At 45.8% G+C, this 16,110-nt stretch overlaps 1 protein-coding gene across 1 annotated transcript; it reads right to left on the reverse strand.

The window, feature by feature from the left end:
• Nucleotides 1-501: 501 nt before the first annotated feature.
• On the reverse strand, nt 502-16,095 carry LOC311235564 (uncharacterized protein). The gene is made up of 7 exons (XM_084323032.1): nt 15,996-16,095; nt 12,801-13,003; nt 4,756-4,857; nt 4,559-4,657; nt 4,328-4,438; nt 4,120-4,243; nt 502-3,768 (listed from the first exon to the last, which is right to left on the reverse strand). Exons 1-7 carry the CDS (start codon nt 16,018-16,020, stop codon nt 1,517-1,519), a joined length of 2,916 nt encoding a protein of 971 aa, XP_084179158.1. The 5' UTR covers nt 16,021-16,095; the 3' UTR covers nt 502-1,516.
• Between the last annotated feature and the right edge of the window lie 15 nt (nt 16,096-16,110).

Here is a 16,110-nt window from a genome sequence, read left to right on the forward strand (position 1 = left end):
AATCTGTTATAACGATACTGCATGCCCGAGAAGGAAAACCTGGACCGGACTTATTTTTTTGATGCACAGTCCCAGCCAATCCAATGATGTGCAATACCATCCGGGAGATGATAGGCGGCGGTATTTGCCCTTTGCGAGCTCAGACCCATTCCCAATGATAACGTCAGGCTGGATGGATGAAAAATTAATGGATATCGCTAATAAAATAAATATGGATTAAAACCCGAGATTTCTCGGGGTTTGGCGCCCAGAGCATGGCGAGTTAACCCGGACTATCTCGGGTTTGGCCTCCAGTGAGTAAGTCTATTCCACTATAGCTATCTGCGCGATTAGATTTAGTTATTATTTATTTATTCACTTGCAGTGTTTGTGTAGTGCCTTTATTTATTTTCTGACATCACGGTGCCTCGTTGAGTCATGACTATACAAACGTAATTGTTAATGATACAAATATTGTCGTATTTATTATCATAATTATTTAATTCTGAGGATGTCTGTAGAATCGATGTGAACGCAATCACCAACGATTTCTCCAACTGCTTTTTCGAGTTCGTAAATCCTATTCATACTGTAGCTACCAATCTTTTGTTCAAATCAAATTTTTTCGTAAGTCTGTTCGAGCATGAGATCCATTGTCTGTACATTGTACCACTCTGTATTTTTTTATTGAGACTTCTGTGCACACAGATTAAAACTATTTTCTTTGCTATCCCTTGACTGGATCTCAATTTCTCATAAGCTCACGGACTTGGTAAAACAACACCTGTTGTGTGTTTTATCAAGAGTACACATACGGCAAGTGACCATATGTCCGAAAATATCTCTAAGTGCTTTATTCATGTTGAACAACTTCATTGAAGGTTTTATAAACATTTGAAGGAAGAACATACTTAAAGCATTCACAATAACTGAATCCTTCAAAGAACCACAGGAGCTTATTTTACGTTTTCAGCAATGTGTTCAAACCTAATGTGTACATCCACAGTTAAAGACTGTAGAAGTCAAGCAGTTTTGAGTGATGGATCACATTTGTAGAAATGTGTGCATTGAAATGTCTGTAAAGTCTCGACTACATTGAAAATGAGGGTGACCTCAATTGTTTCGAGAATAAATAAAGGTTGATGATTCACACTGCAATTGATTTGGATCGACTTTATGACTGCAAACACATCGGCTGTCCAAAACATGCTTTTATGGTTCTTTGTCTTAAATGGTTAAATTAAAGGTGCTATAGATAACATTCTGTAACTAGATGTTGCACTAGAGCACCAGCATTACATTCTTTCCAATCGGGTGCATTCCACATGGGGAAATGGGAAGTAGGGAGGGGATACATGCAGGCAACATGTAAAACATTCATTTTGGACCTGCAAAAAATCTTTAAACGATAAATTCATTAATCAATAATGTTTGAGGGAAAGGCAATACTTTTATTACGCACCTTTCTAAAAGCTCTGTGGATGTATTCTTTTTAAATATATATTACTCTACTTAAAATGTTATCTCTATAGCACCTTTAAATCACATCAATTTGGTGGGATTTTCTCACATGAACTTTCATATGCTCAAGTCGACTGAAGGCCATTTCACAGACAGAACATATATATGGCTTCTCTCCAGTGTGCGTCATCCGATGTCTCTTCAGTACCCCAGCCTTTCTGAAACTCTTGTCACAGGTAGGGCATTGGTATGGCTTTTCCCCTGTGTGCATTCTCTTGTGTACAGTGAGGTAATAAGACTGAACGAACCCCTTACCGCACTCCTCACACTTGAATGGCCTCTCCCCGCTATGATAGCGCATGTGTATCTTCAGTTCCGATGCCGACCTGAAACTCTTGCCACACTCTTCACATGAAAAAGGCCTCTCCTGAGTGTGAATTAAATCATGCCTTATCAACGAGCTTGGGCTCCTGAACAGTTTACCGCAGTGCGAGCACGGATACCGGACACCGGTATGTATTTTAGCTACATGGACATCCAAGCTTCTTTTTATCGCATAGGTTTTACCGCAATGTTCGCAGGAGAAGCGTTTTTCATCATTGCTGGAGTGACAACACAGTCGGTGTACTCTCAGAGCCGCGTTGGACTTGCAGCGTTTTCCGCAGTCCCAGCAAAGGAACGGGGCCTCCTTTGTGTGTGTCCTGTCGTGCAGTTTGAGATGATATGAGCTGCTGAATGCCTTCGGGCACTTGGGGCATTTGAACGGGAGGTAACCTGTGTGAACCCTCTCGTGTCTGACCAGACCTTTCAAGTCAGTGTAACTTCTGTCACAGAACGTGCAAGGAAATGGCCCGCTGAAATCATGTATGTCGAGATAATGTTGGTTAAGGTCTATAAATCCATCGAAACTCTCGTCACACATAGTGCATGGACGTGGCTTGTGTCTCAGACTGTGCGTTTTGAGCTTTGCCATGTCAAGGAACGACCTATTGCATTTTTCACAATGGAAGATTAGGTTTTTATTGATCTCACTGGTTCCTGGGACAGAGTCCGATGTTGATTCGACATTCTCAGCGAGGTTCAGATTTTTCCTTCTACCACGAGGTGACCTCTGAATAATTTTGCCAGACGTCTCTTGGCCCTCGTTGGGGGAGCCCTCGCATTTCTCTGCATGCTTCTTCAAACCAGTGATGTGCTTGTAACCTTTATCGCAGACAAAACACCAGTGAGAGCGCTGCTCTGAGTGGACCACCATATGTCTTTCCAGCAAAGAAGGGCAACTAAAGATCTTGCCACAAAATCTGCATTCCCGAGTTCCCTTGTGAGTCTTCCCCGGTTTCCTGACAACGTCCGGTTCCTCTCCTTTACCCCTGTTCTCCTGGAGAATTGTCACATCACTCTTAGTTTCCAAGGGAGTTTGGTCCTGTTCTTTTGTGACTGTTAATTTGTGTGTGCTGTGGGATGGCTGCTGTTCATTCTGCTCTGTGGCCAGAGCAGCTCCCTCTGCAGAGGGAACCTCCCCTGGTTGCTTCTTAGATTGCGGCATGCGACACACGTTTGACTCATGTCTCTTCAGTTCATACTGGAACTGGAAGAGCTTCTCACACCGTGAACACTGGAACGGTCTCTCCCCCGTGTGAGTCCTCTGGTGGCGTCTCATGTCTGACGCGCGGCTGTACGTCTTCCCACACGTCGGACAGGTCTTGCCGGTTGGTGAACCTCGGGGTCCTCTCCTGCATTGCTCATTTTTGGGGGCTATCATTAGAAATGTTTTCATCTTCAGACCACGGTTTTGTCTGACCGGTCTCGAGGATGCCGTTGCGACTGGTTCCGGCCTCAGCTCCTGCCCTGCTGGTGTGCAAAGTGTAGGTGGTAGGATCACATTAGTCACACCTATGTTTTCAAGTTGTCCGTGAGTTTGTATGCCGTCGTTGGCCTCCTCCCTCTCTTCTTTGATGCATTCCTCAATCTCAGTAGAGCACTTTGCTCTGTCACCAGAGGGACTAACTGTGGCTCCGTCCGAGACCTTCACCGGCCCGTCTTCTTCGACAGCCATCACTGGCTGCTCGACTTCTTCAACAGTCTTGTCTCCTGCGGGTCCTCTCTCCTCAGCAGGTATTTCCACATTGTAACCAACTTGCACCTCAACAGCACAAGAGTCTATATTCACATGATCTCTGTGCAGAGCCACAACGTGTTGTACGGTGCAGGCAAACTCGTTCTCATTCAACATATCTGCTTCTGATAGTGTTTCTTGAACTGCCAAGACGCTTGCCACAGGAGGGAGGCAGAGAGCAAGCTGAATGCTGTCTCCAACAACCAGGGGTTCTGAAACAAGTGTAAAAACTAAGAGTTAATCAAAAATAATTGTGGATTGTCATCACGGGTGTCTATCAAATCTGTGTAACAGTGGCACAGTGATCTACCTCATGAATTTATCATTTGCAAATGTCCAATAAGCTTGAAGTATCACTGGACCATCCTCAGCCCGTTAGCGCCTCAACAGCAGGCCATGCCTTAAAATCCAGGGGAGAATCCTGCATAATGATGATGATGATGATGATGATGATGATAACGATCAACATCACCATTCTTATCATCATCGTCTTCAGTCTATCCACCATCAGTCTATAAAATATACCACAACATTCTAACCAAATACACATCTTATATGATTACCATTGTCATCCAGTTGGCTAAGATCCTTTTGATGTTCCATCAGGGTTTTCAGTTCCTCTGGGTGATACACAGACTTCACACATTCTTCCAGAGCAGAGGGAACATCACTAATCATAGAGGCAACCTGGCCATGAGTACAAAAAACATTCAATCACAGCATTTGAATAAGACCAAAGCTTCTTTATCATATTATATTTGTGTAGGATACCTGTTGAAGATTTGGTACAGTAAGTAACTTCTCCAGCTGTGATAGGAATTGCGCCATGAGCGCCTGTATGGCTTCATCATAATTGGGACCAAATTTCACTGGGAAAACCTCCTGAATTTGAGCAGAACAATGGGTTTAGTCCAAGTAGTGAGATTGGACTGATTTGATCTTCAATGGAAAGGGTAGGAAAACATTTGCTCCAATAAAGTCACAAAGTCGGACAACACTGACCTGGAAGAAGTGCTGCCGCTCGTCTTGGTCCTTCATCAGGCTTTGAATGAGACCTGGGAAGTCTGGTACAGACAATCCATCCTCTGAACCACTCTCCTGCTGCGATTACATGTCATTACAATAGTAGTTTTAGTCCCTGGTAGCCATTTCATGATAATAATCATATAACATGAACAGCAACACACAGAAAAACACACCTCTGTGTTCCATGAGGGAGAGAGCGACTGCATCCTGTCTAGGTGCGGCTGAATAGTCTTCAAATCTGCAGTCTGCTCGGAGCGACACAACTCCAGGATCAGCTGGTACCAGAGGAAAACCACGGTGATGAACTACCCAACATTTCAACCTTATATCAAGGGCTGTAATACACCGAGTGCCAGAGTTGGGGAAACTACTCGTAATTCAATGGTAAATTACCAAACTACTGACTGCTTCACAATTAAAGAAGTTAAACCACATATATCTCAAATATCTCAATAACTATAACAGGATATACTACATCCAAACTATAGTACATTGTGGAGGATTATCAAATACAAATCTGTGCAAGTCATGTAACTACTGTACATCCAGCAACAACTGAAGTGACAAAGTGAAATGTATGTTTGTTTCATTTAATAGCTGAATCCTCACTAGGTCCTGGCAGAGGGTGTATTTTAAGAAGAGGAAAAAGCAACATCTTAAGGCAATATGTAGGTACCTTAAATACATGACTAACGGTTAACCTGCAATGAGTCTCCTGGCCATTTTCGTTTTAGTTTTTGAGGACTGCATACTTTTTTTGCAAACCAAAATAACATACTTTATACTTATAGCACATGCATGAGCCTGGTCTCTTTTGAAAGATGACATTCTGAAGTTTCTGATTCCAGATTTTTTTTTTCACTTTCAGTGCTAACGTAATAGAGTAACATAGGTCTGAACTTGAGTTGTAAAAAAAAGTGTTACTCAAGTTTTTCTGTAGTAGTTAGTAGTCCAGAGGTAGTATTTCCCCAGAAGGTGGTATCCAGACGGAGCCATAGCCTGAAGCCTTATGTAGTACATATCCAAATTTCATAAAGATCCATTGAGAAATGAGTGATTAGGAGTGATTTTGGTAAACTGTGTACAAAGAAAAACGTACGGTTATGTATATAACCATAGTTATATGAGTGTAGTGACGCTCTGCGTCATACTGCAATACTCTTCCATATCAGTATTAGCACTGAATAAATTTTCACATGCACCTTTACATACCTCATCTGTCTGGCCACACCCCCATCCGCTCCTCTACATAAGCAGGGGTGTGGCCATACTATCAGCTCCTTCCCAAGTCTTTCACCACAAAGGCAAGACCACGGGGTCCTCAGTGAGTCCGACGCAGAGCGGCACTACACTCATATAACTATGGTTATATACATAACCGTACGTTATATTATCGTGTAGCTCCGCTCTGCGTCATACTGCAATACAGGAGCTGAGCAGAGCGGAACTCGACAAATGTACCCGCTGAGGCCCCCCACAACCATCAGAACCGGGGAGGACCCGAGCCCCCGGACCCCTCTAGCGGAGGACGGGAGGGTATCGGATCCGACTGTGCGAAGAGGAGTCTTTAGCAACTCAGCGCACAGGGTGAGCAGACCGTGGGGCTTACCCACGACTACACAAACGCGCAACCCGCATGCCACTAGGGAACGAACGGAAAGGAACAAACCCCGGTTACCACCCCTAATATCACAGGGTCAAGAGCAAAAGCCCAACCCTGTGGCAAAGCCGTAGCAGCGTAGCGCGAAGGAGGACCCAGACCCAGGAAGGGACTGGACCCCCCCGGAAAAAGGGGGCCTGGAGAGGCCAATGACGCCGCAGCATTGAGACCCCACCAGGCGGTCACTAGTGACACCACCTCCCACATCGCCAGCGTATTCGGACAGGGCCCATCCAAGAGCAGGCCCTTCCCCCCTACAGCACTAGGGGTGGGACGATACATCGATCCAGATCGATACATCGATGTAATTATCAACAATCGAATCGGATCGATGCGATGTAATAAGATCGATTCATATCGATACTCTTATTTTGAAAATCCTGTGGCGAGTCTCATATCCGCCCAAGAACAACAGCAGTAGCTCCGTGTGTGTAGATGTTACAGCATAGCATTCTCCCTTTCTGTGTGTGTGTGTGCACGCGTCTTTGGAAAGACCAGATGAGGTCAGAGGAGTTTGATGTTTAAATGTTATTTAAACATAAACAATATAATACATAATAAATGTAGGCCTATACATGATCATGCAACATCAACAAATTGTTGTAGGAACAGTTTGGGAGAGGGAGGTTGTGAGTTTTGAGTTCCAAAAAATTTAGCTTAAAGTTTAAAGCTCAATATATAAAAACGTGGCAATTTACAGTGAACAGGAGGTCTATTTGTATTAAAAACAATAGATTGATTTTCCTTTAAATGTCTGGAAGAGCTCAAAAATACAAATGTCGAATGATATTTTCATTACCTTTTTTTTGTTGATCTAAATGTTACTGATTGTGTTAAATGGGCATATGATATCATCTCATATCGATTGCAGGCACCTGAATCTAATCGTATCGTATTGTATCGTGAGAGACTTTGTGATATCGGCAAATATCGTATCGTTGTCCAAAGAATCGATATCGTATCGTATCATGATGAAACTGGTGATTCCCACCCCTATACAGCACGCCGCCTAGCTTACTGCACCTGGTATTCCCAGGCAGTCTCCCATCCAAGTACTAACCAGGCCTGAACCTGCTTAGCTTCCGAGATCGGACGAGTTCAGGTTGGTATGGCTGTAAGCCCAAAGCACTCAAGAGGCTACACCCACAGCGGGAGCAGGCAGTGCACCGGGGAGACTACCCCCAAAAGAGGTCAATCCCTCAATCCAGGCAACAGTTGACTCCACTACCATCACACCAGGGAACCAACCACCCCCTTGGTTCTAACATGAGGCAGTTGTTCCTATAACCCCCCCAAGAAAAAACTCCAAAACACAACTGCGGGTATACACTGGCTATACCGCAGTACAAGTGTTTCAGTTTTCAAAAAGGGGTTAACCCAGGCCAACGAAAACAATTTCAAACCCGGGCCCGGCGGACCGGGACGTACACAGGGATGCCAGAGGAGTTCCACAAGAACCACCTCAACAGCCCCCTCCCAGCCCTGCCTAAACAGGAGAAGAGAGGGGCGAAAAAAGAATGGAGAAGGACCAGGCTCCCTCAGCGCAGCGCAAGGTACAACACAACATGGACCAAGCAACAGTGAGGGGTAACACGTAGTAACACAACCACGAACATCTCCATAACGGCAAAAAATGCAACGCCCGGGCCGACCCGGCATTTTCCCCCCCGAAAAAAGCACAAGTCCCTCAGGGTACCAGAACAGCAGATCTGCGCCCCGGCGGACAACGGGTTAACTGACCTGGACCGGCGCAACCAGAATCAGTCCCGTGCCCTAATCACGCCGCCATCCCCAGTCCCAGGAGGGGGGTAGGTACGTGTGTCGATCCAAAACATTATAGAGGGCGCCACCCAGACGGTCCCCTTCGTACCGCGCGCGGTGGCCCAGCCCAAGGGTGTGAGACCCCTCTACCAATGCTTTGATCTATTCTGTTAACATCCCCCAGATATGAACGAGAATTCATCGAGACAAGCCTAGTACACTGGCGCTTGGAAGAGACAAACTCCATCCCACTTGCCCCATAAAAACGCTGTTTCAATGATGAGCAACCAAGGCGCGCAAGCCCATGCGTGGTTCCTATCAGAAGCACCCAGGGCCAGCACTATGTACGCGTCGAGACCCAAAACATATCAATGGACATTCTAACAAGAACCCAGATACCGTTCCTCCAAGCCGCCTGGGAGAACGACAAGAAGCCGCTTTTTTCACAGAAAAAAAAATACGGACATGGATCCCATACGACGCGGCTGAGGGAAAACAACACCCCGTCAACCATGCTCCATAAAAGAGGGGACGGGGAGCGACGTACCATATGACGGGGGGAAACCCATGACTCAACAGACCATTACAGGCGAGGAGTCAGGGAAATCCCTAAACAATACCCCGTCAACCTGCTCCATAAAGGAGGGGACGGGGAACCCCCAGAGAGACTTCCCACGTGAGCAAAAAATGTAAACGTTTATGTAACATTGAGCCACATGACCAAAGGCTCAAGATACATATATACAGAGCGTAGCAGAACTCTCGAGTTCCTATGCACCGCAACACCAACTTGACAATAACAGAGAATCACACATGGGGCCTGTAAAGAATTCACGGAAGTCAGCAACCAATAGAAACGCGCCCAGTGACGTATTCTATGGTGGGGGGAATCCCAAGACTCAACCGACCATGACAGGCGAGGAGTCAGGGAATTCCCTACCCCCCCCCCCACCTTTTATTAATGTATCAAAAAAATCATATTTGGGGCGGGGAAGGGAACAGAGGTAATCAGGGGGGAAAAGTCACTTAGCGGCGCCTACTTAACAGGCGGGAGCAGGCCCGGAGGGACGGTACTGGGGTGCCTGGCCACGACGATCCCTACCGTCACCTCCGGGCGTGGGTCGGCTGGCTGCGGCGGTCGAGGCACCCTCTCTCCTCCTGGCCTTCTTGGCCGAAGGTCCAGCAGTGGCGGTGGCGACGGTCGCGGGTCCCAGACGACGTGGCCTTCGTCGACATCGGGTGGTGGAAAATGGGGCTGGAGCACTGCACGCTCCTCCTCCATGTCCCTGCAAGCCGCCGTCATCAGCTGCATTGCCGACCCGAAGAGCCCAGCATCGGAGAGGGGGGCCGTGAGCAAGGGAAGTCTTTTCCGCTCCGGCACCCACGCCTGCTCCAGCCAAAGGTGGCGCTGGGTTAGAGTGGCCAGGGCGCGTATCTTCCCGTGGCGATTGCCTGCAGCTGTATCAGGTGCAGGATGGCTCCAGCCGCCTGGGCGTGCAGGAACTGATGGTGTTCGTCCAGCACCGTACCGCCCGCCATCATCCCTGACATGAAGCGTGCCAGCTGCGCAATGTTGGACGTCGCAGCTAGGCTCTGAGTCGAGGCGATGAATGACTGGTCACTCCAGTTGGCCAACTGCCTAGCCGATTTCCCTTGGGGAACCGGCTTCCGCAACGGCTCCCACACCACCTCAGGACAAAGGAGAGACGCCATCGGGCTATCAAGCCGAGGCACCCCTTCCTTCAGTCCGTCGATCAAACCCACCACCCGCGTGACTTGCACGTAGGCGGGGGTAAGGCCAGTGATGCGGGAGATTACCTGTCCCTGACGCACGTAGGCCTCCATTGAGGGGAAGAATGGGCAGACAACGCCCGTCTCCCTCACAGGACAACGTTGCCATAGATGACCTATCAAGTCATCGGGGACAGGTGCAGGCAGTGGCTGCGGCTGCCGCCATGAGCTCCGGGAACAAGGCATGTAATTCCCCATGCGCACCGTCCTCCACGCAGCTCGCGTCCCTCACGTACGGGAGGCTACCACTCATTGTGGTGCCACCATCCGATGCGGTTGATAGCAGGGCATCCTGTCGCCGAGTCGGAGGTTCTAACCCAACACCGGAGTACGAGGGACCCCAAGGAGACATACCACTCCCTGCCACACCCTGAGGGGGAGAGTGATGCGTCCCCACCGAGGCGTCAAACAAGAGCCCCTCCGCTTCCACCATAAAATCCTCTGTTTCCATCGGACACAAAGAAGCAGGAGCACCCTCGTCTGGCTCCAGCAGCTCACCAAAACCAGGCCGTTGGCCCCTGCAGGCCACCCTCTTACGACGGGAACGAGCAGAGGCGAAGAGCTTGCGTCTCAGATCCTCCGCTACCAGAGGAGCCGTCAGCCTATCGGCCAACCGCCCCCCGGCGGGGGAACCAGAGCTGGAACTAAGCCATCTCACAGGAGACGGCCTTGGTTCAACAGCTCCTCAGAGAGGCAAACTCTCCACCGGACGCCGATCGGGTATGACTGACTGCCACGACCGCGGAGTCAGCGCAGCCCCACGACGCACGCGGCAATGGTAAACCTTTGGTGAAGAGTGACGTTGCTAGCGCTCGAACCCCCCGAAGAAGACATTATAACTTAGCTTTTTTCTCTTAAATTGTGAGAGAGAGAAAAAAACAAGAAACAATGTCAACGCAGCTCCAATTCCCTTCTTCAATATTCCAGGTATCTCAAAGTGTGGTACATGCAGGCACTTGACGTGGTGAAAACTAAAGAAGGAGCTGATAGTATGGCCACACCCCTGCTTATGTAGAGGAGCGGATGGGGGTGTGGCCAGACAGATAAGGTATGTAAAGGTGCATGTGAAAATTTATTCAGTGCTAATACTGATATGGAAGAGTATTGCAGTATGACGCAGAGCGGAGCTACACGATAATATAACTCAGTTTTCTCATAGACTTCAATTCATTCGGCTGTTTTTCTCCTGTTTTGTGGTTTTTTTTTTTTTTTTTTATCCCCATGTGGGGTGTCATTAGAAAGCCACACTCATTGGCTACAATGATCCACAATCATTTTCGAGATCGGATCTAGATTGACGGAACTACTGCAGCCTGAGTCGGTATTTTGTGCAATACCGTGTACTTTGCACAAGCCTCAAATACCGGCATGTAACTCGAGAACCACTGAACGGATTTTGTCGCTATCGACAGGCAACAAATAAGCCTTCAATTCGATATATATATTGTATTACAAAATATGCACACCCACGCCACTAGGGGTCGCCAAAGTGCCGGTTGCAAAAGGTCCGAAAAAACGTTGCAGCTTAAGAGGAATAGTTAAATACCGAAACAAAATAAGAACATGATTTAATTAAACTACAACCTAATAATTTAACCGCACCACTGCTCTAGTTCCTCGAAGGTACACATGCATGTAAGGTAAATATCTAGGAGTATGTTTGCAATATTCCATCTTATTACATGGCGTTTTCACATTCGCCGAAATGCTTGCTTGTGATTGGTCAATAGCCCCCCGACAGCGGTCATTATCAGACAATAATGACCGCTGTGGGACAATAATGACCGCTGTGCGCAGCTGTTCGCAATCAAGCCCCACTGACACACACTGTTTCAGTGCAATTAGACACTGCCGGTGTTCTGCTGCCGGCGATGACAGGGGGCGGAGCGACGAGCGGAGCCAGAACGCAGCCAGAACCAGTGTTGCGAGTCGATGTAAAATGAATTAGGTATATTGTTAGTAAGTTAGCCATGTAATAAGCGGGATAATGTATAGCTATACTCGATCATTGTCGCAAAATAATTGACCTTCACTGACGTTTAAAACACCTCGCCGAGGCGGCTCGGTATTTTAAACTCTGTGTCGGTCAATTATTTTGCGACAATGACCTCGTAGCTATACATTATCCCTTACTTATACCATGGTCTGGGTGAATACTCTTTCCTGATTGGCCGGCAGGTTTGTGTTAAAACCGTTTAATGCACACGTAGTTCGGCTCAAGATTAGTCACATTTCTAAATTCATCTGCTACCCAAACCTGTAACCATAACATAACAATGACCGGGAAGGAAAACACACCAATGGCAAGTGCAAAACTTTCACCAAGAATTTGTGAATGCTTTTATTTTATATTATTTGCAAACAGCCATGGTATGAGCGGAATAATCAACTTGTAGGTGTGCGTCTCCACGTTGTGCCTTAAACTGGTAAATGTACACCTACTCATTGATTTTCCATTACTTATTGAACCTTTTTGCTGGACCTAGAGCAGCGGTTCCCAAACTTTTTTGGCCGTGCACCCCCTGTCACCTCCCGACCTAGCTGACGCACCCCCCAATGGGTTTCTGTAAGAAAAAATTGTTGCTGGTCTCCGTGCACAGATTGAATTTTTTATTTTATCTCTTCCCACGGCGACTATGGATAGGGAATTTCTTTATTTAATTAAAATGTTCACGACAACATGGATGCATGTACTCTGCCAGCATGTTTAATATCCATAATACTAAAGGTTTGACTAAGATTTGTATGAAATTTTATTGTATAATAATAAAAAAAAACAAAAAAAATAAAAAAAACTTTTTTTTACCACCATTAGCCTTTTCATGTCTCGCACAACCTAGAGGGCGCACCACAGTTTGGGAACCACTGACCTAGAGGGCCGGCCTACAATAGGGAATGTCCCTAACTGACTGAGTGGCTGACTCCCCATTGTTGATACATGCATGCGTGAGTGTTGTGGCCAGGTCCGGCTTAACTAAGCTTGCCTAGTCTTGTTTCATACAATACCTGTGCTCGAAGGCCAAGACTGAGCAAGGATCTCTGTCTGTGATGAAGAAGTTCAGGGACAATCTCTGTTACCATGGTAACAAAATCATCAAGCATCCCATAATCTGTTACAACCTTCTGCTGGATAGTCTGCCAGATCACTGCAGAGATCAGACGCACAGGTGGAACTAGGAGGCGCAGACAAGAGAGAGGAAGAGGGGGCCCTGAAAAAGTAAAAACATATTACTTGGATATTAAAGTGGCAATCCTTAAAATCCAAATTTGTTTATTTTGTTGACATCTATTGGTGATAAGTGGTCGTTGCTTTTGCGTTTTTGCACTGTATTGACTTTTGATTGATTGAAAACTTTATTAACAGATTGCAGAATGGGTACAATACAGTACGGCTCAATACAAAACAACTGCTAAGAGGATGCAGACCAGAAAAAGACTTTCGTCTTGTTTACATCGGGATATACATCTTCAATTCATCCCCCCATTCATCAATTCATTTCAATTCACTTGCTTTCCATCTGGAAAATTCATGATAATCTTCTATTAATTTCAAACAAACTGCTGTTGCTGCAAAACACATCACTTCCTGAGTGCCATATAATTTTCCTGGGAATGTCCTACCAGACACCAGTGTTTAGAACAGCCAATGAAAAACATTAATGAACTGGTTATAGGTCGCTATTGTGTTATATCAGCTGGCGATAGAGAGTGGCAAAATAGACATTATTTATATGATAATAATCGAGCTTATTACTTTAAAGTAATAATAAGTAGTAATTTTTTTCTGATTACCAGCAGGCACCTGTCATTTCTCCCCATATGAAAACATTAAATTTTTTCGTCAAAGTGATCATTTTAAATAACAATCTTGTAACAAAGAGATTTGCTTTAATTTCATAATGTCCGTGCATGGATTACTAGATTTAAACTACAACAACTTTATTTTGGGCATTTCTTTGTTGTTAAACAGGATCAAACAAGAGATTAGCTGATTTTTCTTTTTATGCATAGGTTTATAAAATAGGCGGAGCAAAAGTTTGGGCACGGTTTTATCAAAAAACAAATGGAATTGATGTTGCCTACAAAGACAGACTTCAGTTGCTCTGTATATAGCAGTACTGATATATACAGCTAAAAGCAATTGGTTTTGATAGTTTATCAGTGAGCTGGATACAATCCTACCTGGAGGGGAGAGAACAGATGGTGGAGGTAAACGGTACCCTACCCCCCCCCCCCCCCCCCCCCCCTCACAGTGAACTGTGGTGTTCCACAAGGAAGCATACTAGGACCACTACTGTTCCTAATTTATGCAAATGACATGTCGTCAGCTTGTGACTGCAACTTGTTCCCGTTTGCGGACGACTCAGCCCTGCTGGTCTCTGACAAGAACAAGTTACAGGTTGAAAAAACCCTCAGCTCGGAACTAGGCAAAATCTGCATATGGCTCGCCGACAACAAACTATCATTACACATGGGCAAAACAGAGTCCATTCTCTTCGGTTCAAATAACAAACTCAGCAAGACCGACTGCTTCTCAGTTACAGTGGGTGACAATATTGTCACAAGGAAAGATGAAATTACCTACCTGGGTTCCATCCTAGAGGCTAATCTTTCCTGTGACAAAATGGCATCCAATGTAATAAAAAAAGTCAATCAACGAACTCGATTCTTGTACCGGATCTCCTCCCTGGTAAACAAGAATACCCTGAAGACTCTGGCAGGAGCACTCATTCAAGGGTACTACGACTATGCTTGCACCTCATGGTACCAAAGCACCTCAAAGGCACTAAAAACCAAATTACAAACATCTCAAAACAAACTAGTCAGACTACTGCTTGACCTGACTCCTAGAACCCACCTCACCCCTGCACACTTTGCCAACCTAGGATGGCTTAGAGTAGACGACAGAGTACAGCAACTTGCAATGGGCCTGGTCTACAAGATACACTACACGACCAAGGTACCCATGTACATGTCAAAATACTTCCCAAAGGTCAGTGAATACCACGATCACAACACCAGAGGGAGCTCCACAAATCATGTAAAACCCAGATTCGGCTCAAACAAGGGACTAAACACGTTTCGCAATTATGCCACAACACGCCCTACCCAAAGCTGTAAAGGAATGTGAATCACTACCCACCTTCAAAAACACTCTCAAAGAACACCTACGGGAGACTGCAATTCAAAACTGGCCCCTACAAATGTCCTAACCCAGTTGTACAATAAAGACCAAGCATGGCTTTGTCAGTATTCCAATGTACCCAACCCCCCCCCCCCCCTTCCAATGTACAGCCCCACCCAACCCCACCCCACCTACCCAACCTCCTCCAATGTACAGTTTCTATGTCAAATGTAGGTCAGTATTCCAATGTACAGTGTCCCCCCCCCCCTACCCAACCCCCCCCCCCCCCCCCACCTCCAATGTACAGCCCCACCCCACCTCCCCCAATGCACAGTTTCTATGTCAAATGTATATACACTCTTTTTCTGGATTTTTTTAGTATCACAAACAGTACTGTATTTGAAAATCTGGTATGTCATAAATGTATAGATGTAGCAGTACTGTCTATCTGTATGTCGTGTGTGTCATATGATGAATTGAAAATGGAGGACCCTGATGGAAACAAGACGAAAGTCTTTCTCAGGTCTGCATCCTCTTAACAATTGTATGTATTGAGCTGTACTGTACCCATTCTGCAATCTGTTAATAAACTTTTCAATCAATCAATCAATCAATCAATCAATCAATATACACCTTTCATTTTTGTGAGAGAGAACGTTATTGACTGACTGACTGTCGGTGTGTGTGAGTTAGTGACTGACTTTGAGTGAGTGAGTGTGTGTGTGTGTGTGTGTGAGAGAGAGAGAGAGAGAGACAGACAGACGTTACAGACGTTTACAAATCAGAGGTGCATTACAGGCCTGCGCTACAACGACCCACACTCACACTAACAAAACTCCCATCGTATTGAGAAAATAGTAAAAACCACGCAATTAAATTGGCGTTATCGATTAAATACTTATATATACAATATATACTGAATTGTTGAATGAATACTAACTAAACAAAGAACAATCCGCCAACGTCAACAACATGTCCTGCGGGTTTTCAGTGGTCATGGAACGAAGCCATAGCAGGTGTGATGTCAGATCCCAAAACTGCACCGAATGCGTTAAAATAGTAACGTTAACAGTTACCTTTCCCATCATACATTGCTGGCATTTTCTGTCTGAAATAAAATAATGATCCGGTCGCTGCAAAAACAGAGATAAATGCTGTTCTTAGTGCAGAACAGCAGAGAGTCGAACCCGT

Source organism: Notolepis coatsorum, assembly GCF_963971535.1.
Source record: "Notolepis coatsorum genome assembly, chromosome: 10".
Taxonomy (NCBI): domain Eukaryota; kingdom Metazoa; phylum Chordata; class Actinopteri; order Aulopiformes; family Paralepididae; genus Notolepis; species Notolepis coatsorum.

Excerpts from the sequence above, each read along its gene's own strand:
- LOC311235564 (XM_084323032.1), bottom strand. The coding sequence starts at position 16,020 with ATGCCAGCAATGTATGATGGGAAAG. Across the intron at positions 13,004-15,995 it reads AGCAATGTATGATGGGAAAG|GGCCCCCTCTTCCTCTCTCT; the intron begins GTAACTGTTAAC and ends TTACTTTTTCAG. Across the intron at positions 3,769-4,119 it reads TAGCCAACTGGATGACAATG|AACCCCTGGTTGTTGGAGAC; the intron begins GTAATCATATAA and ends CACTTGTTTCAG.